Genomic DNA, 15519 nt, shown 5'->3' on the forward strand with positions numbered 1-15519 from the left:
CAGTTTTCATGACCCAGGGTTCCTCAGGTGTAATTACCCCAGGAGCTTGTGCGGGGAGCCCCAAACACCTTCAGTCCTGACTGCCTTGTAAGTCCAATCCCTGGGGCCTATGCCTCGGAGGGCAGCCTTCTGCAGTGTGGACGTCTGCAGGCTGGGCCTGAAGCCAGTGGCGGCTTCGATGCCTGAGAGCAATTCTCGCAGGTGTCCCCGCTTTCTACGGTAACAGCAAGTCTGTTCCTTTCCGCCTGGATCCCTGTGGGCGTTTTTCTCCGGCTGGTTCAGAGTGGAGGTGAGAGCCATTGCTGGCACTTCCGTCTTTCCTGGTCTTTTCCTGACTCTTGTCCTCTACCTCCCTGCCATTATAAAGTGTCTGAACCTGTCGCAACAGGTTATCTAAGACTGATTTGGTCCATACGCCTGTTGTAGTAGCTTCCTGCGGATATCTGGAGCCCACCGAGTGAGAAATCTATCTTTTGAGATCATTCCTCCCTCTGCACTTTCGGGATCCATCTCAGTGAATCTGCGAAAGGCTCCTGTAGTCTATCTAGGTATTTACCAGGAGCTTCCTTCTCTCCCTGTCCTGTGTTTGCCCACTTGGCATCGTTTAACGTCTTAGAGCGCACTCGCTGGAGTCCTGACAAAGTGACTCTGATCGCATCTTCCTTTAGCCATGTTCGAATCCCAGTGTGATTCTGTTGTGGGGGAGTCTGATTCCTAGTAGGGAAGGCGGCTATCTCAGCCTCTGCCTCTTCTGAGGATCCCTTACCAAGCCATCCATCCCCATATGCAATGCCTGCACGGGGTCCCCCTGCTGGGCAACCTGCTGCCACTGGCCTACATGAAGGAACTCAGCGGAGCTCCCCTCATAGTTAGTTTACTTGCAAACATTCATGCCGAGGAAAAGCAGCCAGATACAGAACTATTTCATTTCTGAAGAAAACAGGTCAGAGATTGCTTGGGGATGGGTGGGAGGCGTGGCTGACAAGGGGCATGAAGCAAGCTTGGGCAGCCGTCTGTATGTCTTGATCTTAATTCAGCTAAAGCTTTTCTGGGTATATACACGTGTCCAAACTTACTGAACTGTACACTTTAGGCATGTGGGTTTTTGTGTTGTTTGAAACCTCATCTGTACATCCATGAAGCTGTGAATAAAGCAGCACAGAGGGAAGGATATGAAGCATAGATTTCCCCAGTCGGTGCTGAGAGGTGAGGCCCCTGGTGCTATGGAAAGTCCATACCCCTGGTCCCCCATGCCGGGTGTCCGCTGGACCCCCAGGGGAATTGTCCTTCGCGCAAGGGTGCCAGGAATTCTCAGGCTCTGGAAATGGCAAACCCTCGTATGAAATGGGTGGTAGCTGAGAAGGAGCTTTCTCTCCTCTTGACCAAACCATCATCAGGTGAAGTCTTGGATTTTTCAAGTGTTTCCTACGAGTCCATGAAGGGTAACTACTATGTACCATGGGTTTATCACAAGTTTCTCCGTGAAGGAGCCTTCTCAGCCCCCAGCATCTTAGATCATTGGATTAATTGGGAAAAAGCTAAGTGGATGGGTAAGATGGCTCCTCCAGGTGATTCATGTTACTGCAATTAACCCATCAAGGCCCTAGCTCCTGGTTAAAAAGGTGCCTTTCCTACCACGTAAGGCATGCTGCCATTGAAAAACCTTTCTGTAATAGCAAGGGTTGAAAGTCATTGAAAACGCTCTTTGTCTTCGGATTCGGTAAGGTCAGGGGTGTGTTTTGAGATTTACTGAGCGTGGCACTTCCTCCGATGGGAGTTTTTCGAACACTGTCTCTGTTTCTATTTTACTTTAAAAAGCTTTTATATTCTTTGTATGTGGTTGCTTTGAACTCGTTGTCTTATATGGTTGAAAACACATGCTTCTATCCATCACGTACTCTCACCTCATTTCTGCTGTGTTTTTTTTTTTTTCTTTTATGGAGCTGTATTTTTTTTTTTTTAGTAAAACTGGAAAGTTTTTCCTTAAATTTCAAAACTGAAGTTACACACCACATTTTTGTACCTGAGAATGAAGAGAAAATTTTAAACAGTGGAAATGGAGGAGGGATTTAATATGGAAATAGTAAACAATAATAATATAATCAGAGTAGAAACAGTATGTTTGATGGAATCAAGTAAATTTTGGTTTGGGAACAGGAAAGTGTAGTCTTTCTATCTGGAAATTAGATGGACTCTTTCAAGCCAATTAAAATGAGCCTATTATGAGTAAGATAAATACTTTTCCGAAAAGAATTATATAAAAGAGAATGTGAAATTTCCTCCCTGTATGCTTAACATGTTAGGCTATATGAGTAAATTTCTGGAAAAAAGACATCATCAAAATTCAATTTTGAAAGGATATGTACATATCTCTATATATGTACTGTATGGCCATATTTCCATTCATCTACTGCTGGACACATAGATTGTTTTTATGTCTTGGCCATTGAAAGCAATGCTGCTATGAATATTGGGATGCGCATATGGGAGGTCAGAGGTCAGAGTCCCCCCCATGAGAGTCTCCAGCCATCGCCTGTCCCTCCCAGTCCTGCCTCTTCCCCCGATCCTGGGACCCAGAACACAAAGTGTGGAGAGCATCCTGCTCACCGTGTGCTGGAACCTCAGCGGGGGTGCTCAGCTGGTGCTCAGGGGTCCCATGACACTCAGGGGACAGCTGAGCCCTCGCTGGTGAAGGATGAGTGTCAGTGGCAGCAGGAGACGCAGGCACGTCCCTAGTGGACGAGGCAGCCTGTAGATGGAGGAGGTAAATCTGAGGTGTTAGGAGGCCCGCAGGAAGCCCGGGCAGATGACAGAGTCTGTGTGTACCCTCCTGGGCCAGATACTCCTGGGACCCCTATGTGTTCCCGAGATGCAGTGACCAGAGTAGACGCCCTGCCAGCCGGGGGAGAGAGAGGGAGGGGGACAGTGTGCTGGGCCAGGCTGCCCTCAGGAAACGGACAGATGGTGACAGCGTGGATCAAGAGTTGGCACTTGAGCAGGCTGGTTGGCGACCCTGCCCCTGTGTCCAGGACTCCTCTGCCCGGTCGTCCAGGTGAGATGGGCCGTGGAGGAGAACTGATCTCTGGAGAGGCAGGGGCAAAAGGCGCAGAGGCCCAGGTCCCCACAGGGCGGCCCTGGAGTGCAGTGTGGCGGGAAGGCCAGGTCTCTGACTCTGCTGCCCACGTGACTCCCCCCAGGGTCATGTCCACCATCCTGGGCATTTAGCTGTACCATTACCATGAGGATTTCCACCAGCCCCCAGAATTTCCCTGCCTGAGGATGCTACTGGCTTAAATAGAGCCCAGCATGAGTGACTCAGACCTGGAGCACGGAGTCCGCTATCTTCTGGAACAGCTGGAGACCCTGGAGCCCACTGAGGCAGAGGGGGATGTGAGGAGGACTTGAGGTGGGTGATGGGGGCAAATGAGGATGGCAGGGAGCCATCCGCATGGACCACACAGAGCAGAGCCTTCTGTGGCTGGAGCTGGACCAGGAGCAATGAGGAGGCTCAGATCCCTATTGCCCTGGACTGCAGTCTGGGAAGACTTTCTGGGGCTGGCATGTTTGAGAGATCATTGAGTGGCAGTGAGAAGCTTTCTTTTCTATTTTTGGGAGACATGTGGAGAAGCAGTCCTATGGATGATGTTTTCTCTTCTTGGAACTACAGCAGCAGCTCCAGAACAAGCTCTGGAAACATCTCCAGGCCTGGAGCCAACTACACCTCTACTGCCCACCAGAGCTCCAGAGTTAGAGCAAGTCCATCTTTGGTACTTTTTAAAATGTATACTAACGTGTTTATTCTATGGTATAAAGTCCACTTAAAATAGAATTTAATAGTTTGATTATCTTAGATTGTACCTGTAAATTGCAGTACGTTCATTGACAATGTTACATAACCCCATTAAATGTCTATTTGAGAACATTTGCACTCTTTTCATTGCTACACAACATTCCATTTTGGAAACAGCACATTTGGCTTTCACCTGTTGATGGACATTAGGGTTTTCACCTTTGGGTTCTTCTGAACAACGGTGCTCTGAAATACTTGTGTAAAGGCGTGTGAATATCTGTGTTCACATGCGTTTGGGTATTGATGTAGGAGGGGAACTTTGGGATTGACTGAAAACTGTAGGCTTGTCCTTTTTAGAAACTGCTGAAGGTGTTATATACAGTGGTTGTACTATTTGACAATCCCCCAGAGTTGAGGTGTAGAACCTCTACTTATTCATTTGTATTGCAGTTTCCTCTCTGTCTTTCTCTCTTCCTGGTCCCTCACTCTAGGAAACAAGCCTGTATATTACAAGTTGCTATATGAAGAGGCATCTGTGGCTTAACATTGAGACCATCAGACAGAGGAGCTCTTGGGTCCTGAATCAATGAGTCCACAGCCCCAGACCCCTGGGAGACACTGGCAGAGGCCTCCAGTTGAAGCATGGCCGATTCCTGGTCCACAGATAGTGTGAGATAAGAAATGTTTGTTGCTTAAGTCACTCAAGACTGGCTAATGTTGTCACACAGAATGGACCACTCACACAGCCATCAAGCATCAGGCCCTGTCTCCTGCCTCCCCACTGTCCCCCTACTGTCCTGCCAAGCTCCCACCAGCCACACTAGCCCTGGCTTCATCTCTGGACAAACACATTCTGTGTGTCCATACACTTGTGCCTCCTTCTGGGATAATCATCCCCAGATGTGTGAATGGCTGGCGCCTTCTCATTCCACTGCTGGGGACAGACATGTCCCCTCAGTGCAGACTTTCCATGACCCCATTGTGGCACCTTACTGTTTTTCAACACAGAACTTGCTCCTTTCTGTCTTTTCTTTCTGGGTTTCTCCATTTCCCGCTCCAAACTGTGGCCCTGGTGGTTCTTTCTCTCACCACCCCCACTGAGTGCTCAGGGCACAGCTGGTCAATGAATAGATAAGAGGCTCCATTCCTCCACTGAGAAGCTGGGATGCTGATAGGAGGAGGTATGGGCCAGCTCAGGGGCAGGGGAATGTGTAGGAGTGCAAGGGACACTCTTCTCACCCCAGTACTGGACACATCACCCCTTTAAGGGGAACCACTCATACTACACACCAAGCAGGGAAACCGCAGCACACACCATAGCTCTGAGAGACTTCAGGACCTCAGCATTCATTGGGCCCCAGGAGGGAATGTGACAGGATCCATAGGAACCAGGGGCTTTGAGAGGGACCTTGAAGAGGACCCTCAACCTCCTCTTCAGCCGTGGGGTGTCTAGTTGCCTTATGAGGACTCCTCATCACAGCCAGTGCAGCTGTTCTGACCTGGATTCCACATGAGGCCCAACAAGGTGGTCTTTGCCTCAGTCCAGGGGAAATTGATGTATGTTTCTGTCACTGTCACTGCCCCAAGGTCCACCCCTCCCCTGACCCCAGTCCCTATGGTCCCTTCCTCTGATGTGTGTCAGTGTATACTTGTGCTCACACCCAGAGAATCTATTCCCCATTGCCAGAATATTCTGGGGTCCTAGGACCTCCAATTCCCACGGCAAACCATGTGGCAGGGAGGCAGCCCTAGCCTAGGGGATCCTAACTCTCCCTTCATCTCAAGACTCTGCCCCTGCCAAGGCTGATTAGTAGTAAAAAAACAAAAAACAACCCCCCCCACACACACACTAAATACAACTCCACAGGGTAAAACGTATTATTGGCTGAAAATTTATACAAGCAATATATAATTTTGAACCTATTATCTGACTCAGTTGACCAAGTACAAATTATTCTTAAAGAAATCTTCCAAAGACAGAATCTATAGTCACGAAATTGTGATTAGGATAAAGAAAACTTGACGTTTATTTTTTTTAGAAATTGATATCAAGTCCAACACTTTGCATTTAAAAGAAGGATATTCCAGCCAGGAGTGCCCAGGCTGACAGGCGCCCCTCCCCGCCCCCACCGGCCCCGGAGCGAGTGCGCAGGCGTGAGCGGCTGCAGGTGGAGGGCGGAGGCGCAGAGGCGCCTGAGCCCCCAGGACCCGTCCTGACGGAAGGGAAGTTGGAGACTGAGTCGGTCCCCACTGCGGGACGCCCCGCACCAGGGAGCAGCGCAGACAAGAGTAAGTGCAGCTCGACCGCAGCCCCTCACCGCGCGCCCCCGCCTGCCCAGCGGCCACCGGCCAGCGGCCCCCGACTCCTGCAGCCCCGAGGAGCGCGAGCCTCCCTCGGTCCTCGGCTCCGGGGTGGCCGCCATCGGCCGCAGGGTGAGGACGCCGGGCCGGCGCCCCAAGGCGGCCGTTGAGCGGTGGGCGCCCCGCGCGCTCGCAGCCCTCCCTGCTCGGCGCCCCTCGAGTCTCCTCGCGGCGGGGCTGCCCCCACGACCGCGGGGGGCGGCCTCTGGGTCTGCGGACGCCGCCTGGGCCCGGTCGCCACGGGCTCGCGGTTCCGGGCCGGGGAGGTGCCGCCGAGGAGCCCGAAGCTGGGGCCGCGGGGCGCGCGTGTCGGGCGCGGTGGGTCCGCAGCTGTGAGAGATCTCTGCTCCCGGGATGCGCGCGGGTGATGGGGGCGCACAGCTCGGGGATCCCGTCCTGGCCGCCGGCAGCGGCTGTTCAGAAGGGACTCCGTGCTCTTTCCTACAGGCTTCCCTGGTGGCTCAGACGGCAAAGCATCTGCCTGCAATGTGGGAGACCTCTGTTCGATCCCTGGGTCGGGAAGATCCTCTGGAGAAGGAATTAGCAACCCACTCCAGTACTCTTGCCTGGAAAATGCCAGGGATGGAGGAGCCTGGTCGGCTAAAGCCTAGTCGTCTAAGTTCCCTTTCGCTTTCAGTGTTTTCAGGCTTTATTGACTGACTCGAACTAGCTCACAGAGAGCTTCCTGGAGGGCAATTTGTGACATACTAACACCTAAGCAAAGTTTGCAGTAAAGCAGTCTCCGCCTTTTTATGTTTTTTGCGTATGGAGGGCTTTTTGAACAGTTTATTTGTGTTTCTGTTCCTCTTTTCCAGCAACAGACCATTGAGAAACGGCATTACTCGAAGTTGAATGAGCATTTAAAATTTTATTTCTGCACAGTAATCATAGATGCTCAAGTATTTGCGAATTCTAGCGGCCTAAAAGAGCTCGGTTGTTTGTTGGTTTGGTAAGTTTTGCTTGAAGGGAAGACTTTGGAATCCAGAGAAATGTTCTTCTCATGTCGAAGTAGTATCCTATTGTGACTATGTACCACATCTTTATCCATTTGGCAGTGGACGTTTAGGTTGCTTCCACATCTTAGGCATTGTAACTAGTAGTGCATTATCTTCTCAATGTACAGCTTTCTCCCAATATATGTCCAGGAGTGGGGTTGCTGGATCATGAGGTAGTCTTATTTTTTGAAGAGCCTTCATACTGTTTTCCATACTGGCTACACCAATTTACATTCCCACCAACAGTGTCAAGTGTTTCTTTTTCTTCACATCCTCGCCAACACTGATTTGTGTTCTTCTTGATGATGGCTATTTTGGGAGATGTAAGGGGGTAACTTCTGTTGGTGTGGATTTGCATTTCTTTGATGATTACAAATGTAGAGCATCTTTCCTGTGCCTCTTTGCCATCTGTATGTCTTCTTTGGACAAAATGGCTATTGAGAGTTTGGGCCGTTTTTAAATGAAGTTAGTTTTTTGTTTGCCATTCAGTGGTATGAATTCTTGATATATTTTAGATATTAACCCCTTAGAAAATATATGAATTGCAAATATTTTCTCCCATTTCATTTCATTTCATTTCGTTTCATTTCTCTGTTTTATTTTGTTGACCTCTGCTGTAATTCCACTTGTTACTTTTTGCTTTCTTTTGTTTTTAGGATCAGATCCAAAAATCATTTCTGAGATGGCTGGTCAAGAGCTTTCTACCTGATTTTTTTTCTAGTTCTGTGGTTTCAGGTCTTCTACTCAAGGCTGAATGCATTTTGCGTTGAGTTCTCTGTATATTGGAAGAGAGTGGTCCAGTTTGACGGCTTTGCACATAAGTGTCCAGTTTTGCCAGCATCATTGATTGCAGAGCCTGTCCTTACCTGCCTTTTATATTTTTGGCTTGTTTGTTGGTGGAGAAGGGAATGGCAAACCGCTTGAGTGTTCTTGCCTTGAGAATCCCATGAACAGTATGAAAGGCAAAAAGATATGATACGGAAAGATGAACTCCAGGGTAGGTAAGTGCTCAGTATGCCACTGGAGAAGAATGGAAAAATAACTCCAGAGAGAAAGAAGAGATGGAGCCAAAGCGAAAACGACGCCCGGTTCTGGATGTGGCTGGTGATGCAAGTAAATCCCGATGTTATGAAGAACAATATTGCATGAGAACCTGGAATGTTAGGTCCATGAATCAAGGTAAATTGGAAGTGGCCAAACAGGAGATGGCAAGAGTGGACGTCGACATTTTAGGAATCAGTGAACTACAATGGACTGGAATGGGTGAATTTAATTCAAATGAACATTACATCTGCTACTGTGGGCAAGAATCCCTTGGAAGAAATGGAGTAGCCCTCATAGTCAACCAAAGGGTCTGAAATGCTGTACTTGGGTGCAATCTCAAAACTGACCGAGTTATTTAAGGACAGGAACATAAAGCCACAACAGATGAGACGGTCAAGTCTGTGTGGCAGATGACAGGCTGCGAGCACCAGTTTGTCCCTGGGCCTCTGTGTGTCCAGTCTGAGATGCTGAGCCTGCTGGGCTGTGAGCCCCGTGAAGGCAGCTGTGTCATCACGGCCTGCACTATGGTGATGGGTGTGGACAGTGGGGCCAGACTATGTGAGTCTGTCATCCCAGCTGCAGCCCCTGCCACCTTTAAGGCCTTGTGTCACAGGGTCTTGACCTCCTTGGCCAAAGGTGAAACCCTTCTCATCAGGTTTGCTGTGGAAATGAGAAACTCTCAGATCTTAGGAAGCTGTTGCTTATCCCGCCTTACACGGCAGTTTTCTTCTGGCCTACCAGAGTGAGCCCTGGGTTCCACACACACACGCTCACTCACACTGACATTTAATAAGCACTGTGGGACGAGATCCGGAGAAGGCAATGGCAACCCACTCCAGTACTCTTGCCTGGAAAATCCCATGGATGGAGGAGCCTGGTAGGCTATAGTCCATGGGGTCGCAAAGAGTCAGACATGACGGTGCGACTTCACTTTCACTTTTCACTTTCATTCATTGGAGAAGGAAATGGCAACCCACTCCAGTGTTCTTGCCTGAAGAATTCCAGGGACCTGGGAGCTTGGTGGGCTGCCGTGTGTGGGGTCACACAGAGTCGGATACGACTGAACCGACATAGCACAGCAGCGGCAGTGGGATGAGAACAGAAGAGGAACAAACATGGGAGAGGTAATTGGGGGACAAGAAAAGAGACTGGAGGCACTGCCTGCATGGGACACAGCTCCCACATGTTCCAGGGTTTTTCCCACCTCTGTCTCAGGACATCCCTAGATATCCACGTGGGCATAATCCTCGTGTGCACGTGAGGACACGGACAGGCCTTGAGAGACACAAGGACTCATCCAGGATGGAGAAGAGGTAGGAATGAGGAGGCGAGCCTGGACCCAGGTCTGCCTACCCAGAGCTGCACATAGACCCTGCCCGGGAGCTGTGTGGAGGGCTGTGTGGTGCAACTGTGTGAGAACCGGGGCTGCGTGGATGAGGGGTGAGCGGTCAGTATCCCGAGGGCTATATGTACAGGTGTCAACTGTCAGTTCAAGGAGGGGACCCCCGGGTGGTGAAGTCACTTCCTTGTCGGCAGACCCTAACAGAACTCGGAACCCTGTAACCAGGCAGCCACGTTCTAGTAACAGCGCCACAGCCAGTTGGGGCTCACTTGGCTGGAGAGACTTGATCCAGAAGGATGTTCTCCCGCTGTGTCTCGACTGACCAGGGCTTCTGCTTCAGGAAACCCTGGAGGGAGAGGTTTTTCAGATGTTTCAGGCGGTTCAGCGCTCAACCTGGATGCCTCTGGTCCTTTAGCAGGAGGTCCCCAAAGGTAACAGCAGGCAACCTAGAGGTGGCCCCACCAGGCCTGGCCGCCACCGGGAGCCCTCCCTGGGCAGCGCCAGCTGCCCTCATCTCCAGGTGTGGGGAAGTGGGACTTGAGGGGAGGTTCTCCCTCTGGGCAGGAACAGGTTGGTGGGCACATCGTGACCTGGTGGTCCGATCACCATCACACCTGAGGACAGGCTGGCAGTGGGGAAAGAGGATCCCTGAGGTGCTCTTCTCTGTGCCAGTGTGGATCCAAGGCCCTCAGGCGGTCGGGTGTCTTCTTCCTCGGTGGAGGTCTGTGCAGAGAGTGGTGGGCATGTGTCTGGAGGGGAGAGGTCTGGGGGTCCAAGAAGCACCAGAGACAGCTGGCCGGTGGCCTGAGACTTTCTGCCTGGCTGGCGGGCACTGTGTTCACAGGGCTCCTCCCGAGACTGCGGACAGGCGCCGGTCTACGGAGCCCCCTGCTCCATCTCCCCGCACGAGGAACGGGAGGCCCAGAGCAGCAACAGAGCCCAGGGCGGGCAGAGGGTGAGTGCCAGCCGGGAGGAGACCCTCCAGCCAGGAAGTTCCGGGTCCCAGAGCCACCCTGGCGCTCCCCTGGGTCCCTCCTAGAGGCCTGCTCCCAAAGGAACCTGGGAGTGTCAGGTGTGCGACACGCCCTCGCGGCCTAGGCCCTGAGGTGTCCAGATGCAAAATCACTGTTTACGTCCATGTGGGAATCTCGGAAGGAGATTGTGAAAGGATTTCACTTGATGTTCCCCAAGGAGCCTTTCCACATGTTTCTACAGTGTATCCTGTATTAACTCCATCCCCACGTATCCATGTGGGCCTGAGAACCCTGATGCCTCTCACCCCAGGATCAGCCCCTGTCACCCCAGTTCTCACCCCCAAAATGGGATGTGTTGGTCACCGCCACAGGGGACGCAGTTAACACGCGGGGAGCTGTCCAGTACAAACTGCCCCGAGACGCTAACACACGTAACCGTGGCCCTTTGCCAGTTCACTCGTGATGCCAAGACGTTTATTCTGTGGAGGGCACTCCTGGCCCTCCCCTTGCCATGATTCCCGAGGCTTGGGGACTCAGTCTGAGCTCCAGCCCCTGCCTTCCTGTAGTCCTTGGTGCGGCCTCTGACTCTTGTCTCTTCCTCGTTCCACCCCAGGGGGAAAATGTGTCCCCAGGGGACAGGAATGAGCCCTGCAGGGTGTGGAGCGTGCAGAGACGCAGACTGGAGACGTTGGTGGGCAACCTGGTGCCTGCCTTCCTGGGCGGTGACCCCTCCTACCTCCCCAGATTCCTGGGTACCTACAGGGCTTTTGGCAGCCCTCAGCAGGTGCTGGACCTTCTCTTCATGAGGTGAGCACTTCCCCTCCCCCACTGGGGACTCGGGGGGACCCGGTCCCCTTCCAGCTGTGAGTGGTGGGAATGGCTCTCCACCTCTCTGAGCCCCAGTGGCCCCCTCTGCACCCAGAGGGTAAAGGGAGGAGCCGCCCCCAGGGTGTCTGTGGGGACTACGTGGGTGCGTCCTGGAAAGGGCTTTCTGGGCGCCTGGAGCCCTGTTAAGGCTGTGGTTGTGCTGAGTCATCTCGTTCCTCCTCCCTTCGAGGAAGCCTGTGTCTCGGTGGTCTCTGAGCCTTTGACTTTGTCCCAAAGCGTTTTCCCAATTGCAAGGTGAGGTGTGAGAGGTGCCCTGCCCTGGGGCATTGAGAACAGGGCTCCCTGGGAGTGATGAGTGGCGCCCCAGGCACTTGGATGGGGCCGGTTGGGCTCATTCGCTCTTGAAATATAAAGGAAGGCGCATGAGATGCAGGCACTTTTCTGGGAAAACCATCATGTAATGCATGGAGCAGACAGCAGTCCTGCCCCCCAGGGCATCAGTTCTCTCGGTGAGGGGGAGAAGCCTGTCACACTAGCCATCACATGTGGGGCGTGTCTCCAGTACTGACCATGTGACGCCTCCCTGGCCTCCTGTAGGTACGGATGCATCCTCCCGTACTGCGATGCGGATGGTGGAGCCCTGCACCAGCTGAAAATGTGAGTGGATTTTGATTCAAGAGGGACTGACTCCCTTCCCCAGAGAACTGCCCGGAGTCTTGGGGTTTCTGAATGGGCAGGGCTGGCAGAATCCTGGATCCCACATAGCTTCTGGTTCCCCCTGGGGGCCGAGGTCTAGGGGGCTTCTCGTGCAAAACAGGAAAGGAGGCCAAGAGAGCTGTGGAGGTGTCTGGCGTGCTGTAAGCAGCCTCTGGGAGGTCAGAGTTCAGAGTCTGCCCCATGAGAGTCTACAACCCTCGCCTGTCCATCCCAGTCCTGCCTCTACCCCCGATCCTGGGACCCAGAACGCAAAGTGTGGAGAGCATCCTGCTGACCGTGTGCTGGAACCTCAGCGGGTGCTCAGGGGACCCGTGACACTCGGGACAGCTGAGTCCTCGCTGGTGAAGGATGAGTGTCAGTGGTGGCAGGAGATGCAGGCGCGTCCCTAGCGGACGAGGCAGCCTGTAGATGTAGGAGGTAAATCTGAGGTGCTATGAGGCCCGCAGGAAGCCTGGGTAGATGACAGAGTCTGTGTGTACCCTCCTGGGCCAGATCCTCCTGGGACCCCTACGTGTTCCCGAGATGCAGAGACCAGAGTAGATGCCCTGCCTGCCCTCGCAGTGGTGACAGCAGGGGGAGGGGCAGGGCAAGGGACAGTACGCTGAGCCAGGCTGCCGTGAAGAAGCGGACAGATGGTGACACCGTGGATCAAGGGCTGGCACTTGAGCAGGCTGGTTGGCGGCCCCGCCCCTGTGTCCAGGCCTCCTCTGCCTGTTCTGCCAGGTGAGATGAGCCGTGGAGGAGAACTGACCTCTGGATGGGCAGAGGCAGAAGGCGCAGAGGCCCAGGTCCCCACAGGGCAGCCCTGGAGTGCAGTGTGGCGGGAAGGCCAGGTCTCTGACTGCTACCCACGTGACTCCCCCCAGGGCCATGTCCTCCATCCTGAGCACCTGGCTGCACCTTTACCCTGAAGATTTCCAGCAGCCCCCAGAATTTCCCTGCCTCAAGATGCTCCTGGCTTACATAGAGCTCAACATGCCTGCCTCGGACCTGGAGCAGCGAGCCCGCCATCTCCTGGCACAGCTGGAGACCCTGGAGCCCACTGAGGCAGAGGGGCATGGTGAGGAGGACTCGGGCTGGGTGAGGAGGACGGGGCCGAATAAGGAAGGGAGGGGGCTGGGCCACACAGAGCAGAGCCTTCTGAGGCTGGAACTAGGCCAGGAGCATTGAGGAAGCTCCTCAGATGACTATTCCCCTGGACTGCAGCCTGGGAAGGCTTCCTGGGGTTAGGGGGCATCTTGGATTGAGATTTCAGGGCTAAGCAGCGAGTAGGTTCCTGTCTTTGGGATGCATGCACAAGCAGTCTTACTGACAGCGCTTTCTCTTCTGGGAGATACAGCCCCCGCTGGAGAAGCAGCTCTGGAAACATCACCAAACCTAGAGCCAGCAGCACCCCTAGTAACTGCCACAGCTCCACAGTTAGAGCAGACTGAAAGCCCAGCTCCTACTGAAGGTCAAGCTCTACATCATGTAACCATGCCAGCTCCAAACCCAGAGCCGCAGCATACTCATGCTGTGGCTCTCAATGAAGCGAGGAAGTGAGGAAAAGCACCTCCAGGCTCGACTTCTAGATGCAGAGAACGTGCAAGAAACAGCCCTCTTCCTCCTTCCGATCTTCAATCACCCACAAATCCTGTGCCTGCGCTGCTTCTGCAGCCTCAGTCCCCAGGCTTAAGCCATCGTCGGCCAGGGCACTGCCTTGGCTCTGGAGCTCCTTCGTGCTTTGCAGTCAGCTGTGGCTCCGGTGTTATCCACCTGTGGTTCTAGAGACCCCAACAGACCCAGCTCTTCTAGCAGCTGAGGCGCTGGAGCCAGCTCCTCCCCTAATATCCCTGGAGCTGCTCCCAGATCGTCAGCAAGCCTCGCCTGGGAAAGGCAGATGGTGTGCTGCCCCAATGCCTGCACCAGCCCTGGAGCCTGTCTCTTCACCCCTATAATTCCCTCTCTTAACCTGTGTTTTGGTTTTTTTAGTACATGTATAAACTTACTTTTTCTATGAAATAAACTTAGATAGAAATTGAATTCTTTGACTTTTTCAATTGTGTGTGTGAGCGGCATGGAGACCATTCACGACGATCCATGAACACGTCTGTTCTCTATTGCACAGCATCTGCGTCCTATTTGACGACGAATAATCCTGCAGTCTGGGAGAGCAGTGCATGCGACTCTCCCCTCATCTGTTGATGGACATGGGGACTATGTTCCCCTTTGGGCTCTTGTGCCTAGTGCTGCTCTGAACCCTTGTGTGCAGGCTTGTGACTTTCTGTGTGTGCTACTTCCGGGTATTGTCGTAGGAGTGGAATGTGGGTGTCGACTGAATACCATGTAGTCAACTTTTGGAGGCCCTGTGGCAGGAGTGTTCCATTAGTGTTTCCATTTCCGCTTCTTCATCAGTGTTGCAGTTTCCTCTCTGCCACACATTTCCCCCGCCTGGTCCCTCATTCTGGGAAGCCGCCTCTGAGGAGGCCTTGTGGCCCTCCCCTGAATGAAGCGGCTCGTGTCTCAGCTGAGTCCACAGCCTCAAACCCCTGGGAGACACTGGCAGAGGCCTGCGGCTGAGTCGTGGTCCGTTCCTGCACCAACGACAGTGTGACATCCAGCCTGTGGTCATCGCCTTGCTTCTGCTGGATCTGTCACCACCCCAGACCCACTCCCCCTCTGACCCCCATGCCCTAGTCTCACTTCTTCTGACGTTAGTGCGAGTGTCGTGTATATTTGTGTGGACGCCCAGAGACATCTGATCCAGATGAGTGGGGATGTTCTGGGGTTCTTGGCTCTCTAATTCCCAAAGCCAAGCCAGGGTGTGTGGTGCAGCCCTAGCCTAGGGTGGCCTGAGACTCTGCCCCTGCTCCGGGCCCGGGGTTTCCCCACTCCTATCTGGGCTTCAGTTTTCCAAATGTACAGTGACCCGTTAAGCAAGGGGCGCTCAAAGCCTGCACACCGTCTGCCCAGCCTCCCACAGCTCTGGGTGCTTTACGGCTGGGTGACAGAAGCAATCCTAGGCCTCCCTAGTAGTTGGAAGGCACCCCTCAATGGCTCTGTGGGCCTCTCTTTGCTGCGGCGAGGGAGAGGGTTCAGACTCACTTAACTTTGTGCACTGAAGGATAAGGAGCGTTTCCCCAAGAACGGCTGAGGCACTGTGACTGATGGAAGATGACTTTGACGTGGACCACGTGCAAGAATGTGATGTGCAGAATAGACGGGCAATCTTTACTCATGGTACTTACGCGAGGAGATGTCTCCGAAACGGGGATTGTCACGTTACAGTTCACACGGTGTTTTAACAGAAGTAATCTATTCCTTGATATTACATATTGTAGTTTAGAGGACAACTGAAATAATAATGTTTGGCTCATGCAGATCAGTATCATCACGGAAGCGGATCGGGCCAAGTGTGGTCCAGGGGCCTCAGTAAACACAGACTAAGTTGCCCTGTGGTCTAAGAGGAAATCGACTGATTGGCCCCCT

General features: G+C 52.9%; 1 protein-coding gene across 6 annotated transcripts; it reads left to right on the forward strand.

Moving 5' to 3' along the window:
* The first annotated feature begins 9001 nt into the window (after positions 1 to 9001).
* On the forward strand, positions 9002 to 14073 carry LOC145538010 (ral guanine nucleotide dissociation stimulator-like). 6 transcript variants are annotated; one of them, XM_081569229.1, is made up of 8 exons: positions 9002 to 9314; positions 9406 to 9503; positions 9727 to 9963; positions 10377 to 10487; positions 11120 to 11313; positions 11932 to 11991; positions 12918 to 13111; positions 13385 to 14073. In XM_081569229.1, exons 3-8 carry the CDS (start codon positions 9829 to 9831, stop codon positions 13591 to 13593), a joined length of 903 nt encoding a protein of 300 aa, XP_081425355.1. In that variant the 5' UTR covers positions 9002 to 9314; positions 9406 to 9503; positions 9727 to 9828; the 3' UTR covers positions 13594 to 14073. The 6 variants fall into 6 exon arrangements, with proteins under 6 accessions (XP_081425355.1, XP_081425357.1, XP_081425354.1 ...); XM_081569231.1 differs by having other exon boundaries at positions 13391 to 14073; XM_081569228.1 differs by having other exon boundaries at positions 9758 to 9963.
* The last annotated feature ends 1446 nt before the right edge of the window (positions 14074 to 15519 follow it).

Source organism: Giraffa tippelskirchi, chromosome 2 (assembly GCF_054371585.1).
Source record: "Giraffa tippelskirchi isolate mGirTip1 chromosome 2, T2T-mGirTip1v1.2.pri, whole genome shotgun sequence".
NCBI lineage: Eukaryota > Metazoa > Chordata > Mammalia > Artiodactyla > Giraffidae > Giraffa > Giraffa tippelskirchi.

What these genes read in the sequence shown, in the direction of transcription:
- LOC145538010 (XM_081569226.1), top strand. An exon ending in TTAGCAGGAGGTCCCCAAAG is followed by an intron (nt 9,964 to 10,376) that starts GTAACAGCAGGC and finishes CTGTGTTCACAG; the next exon opens with GGCTCCTCCCGAGACTGCGG. An exon ending in CACTGAGGCAGAGGGGCATG is followed by an intron (nt 13,112 to 13,384) that starts GTGAGGAGGACT and finishes CTCTTCTGGGAG; the next exon opens with ATACAGCCCCCGCTGGAGAA.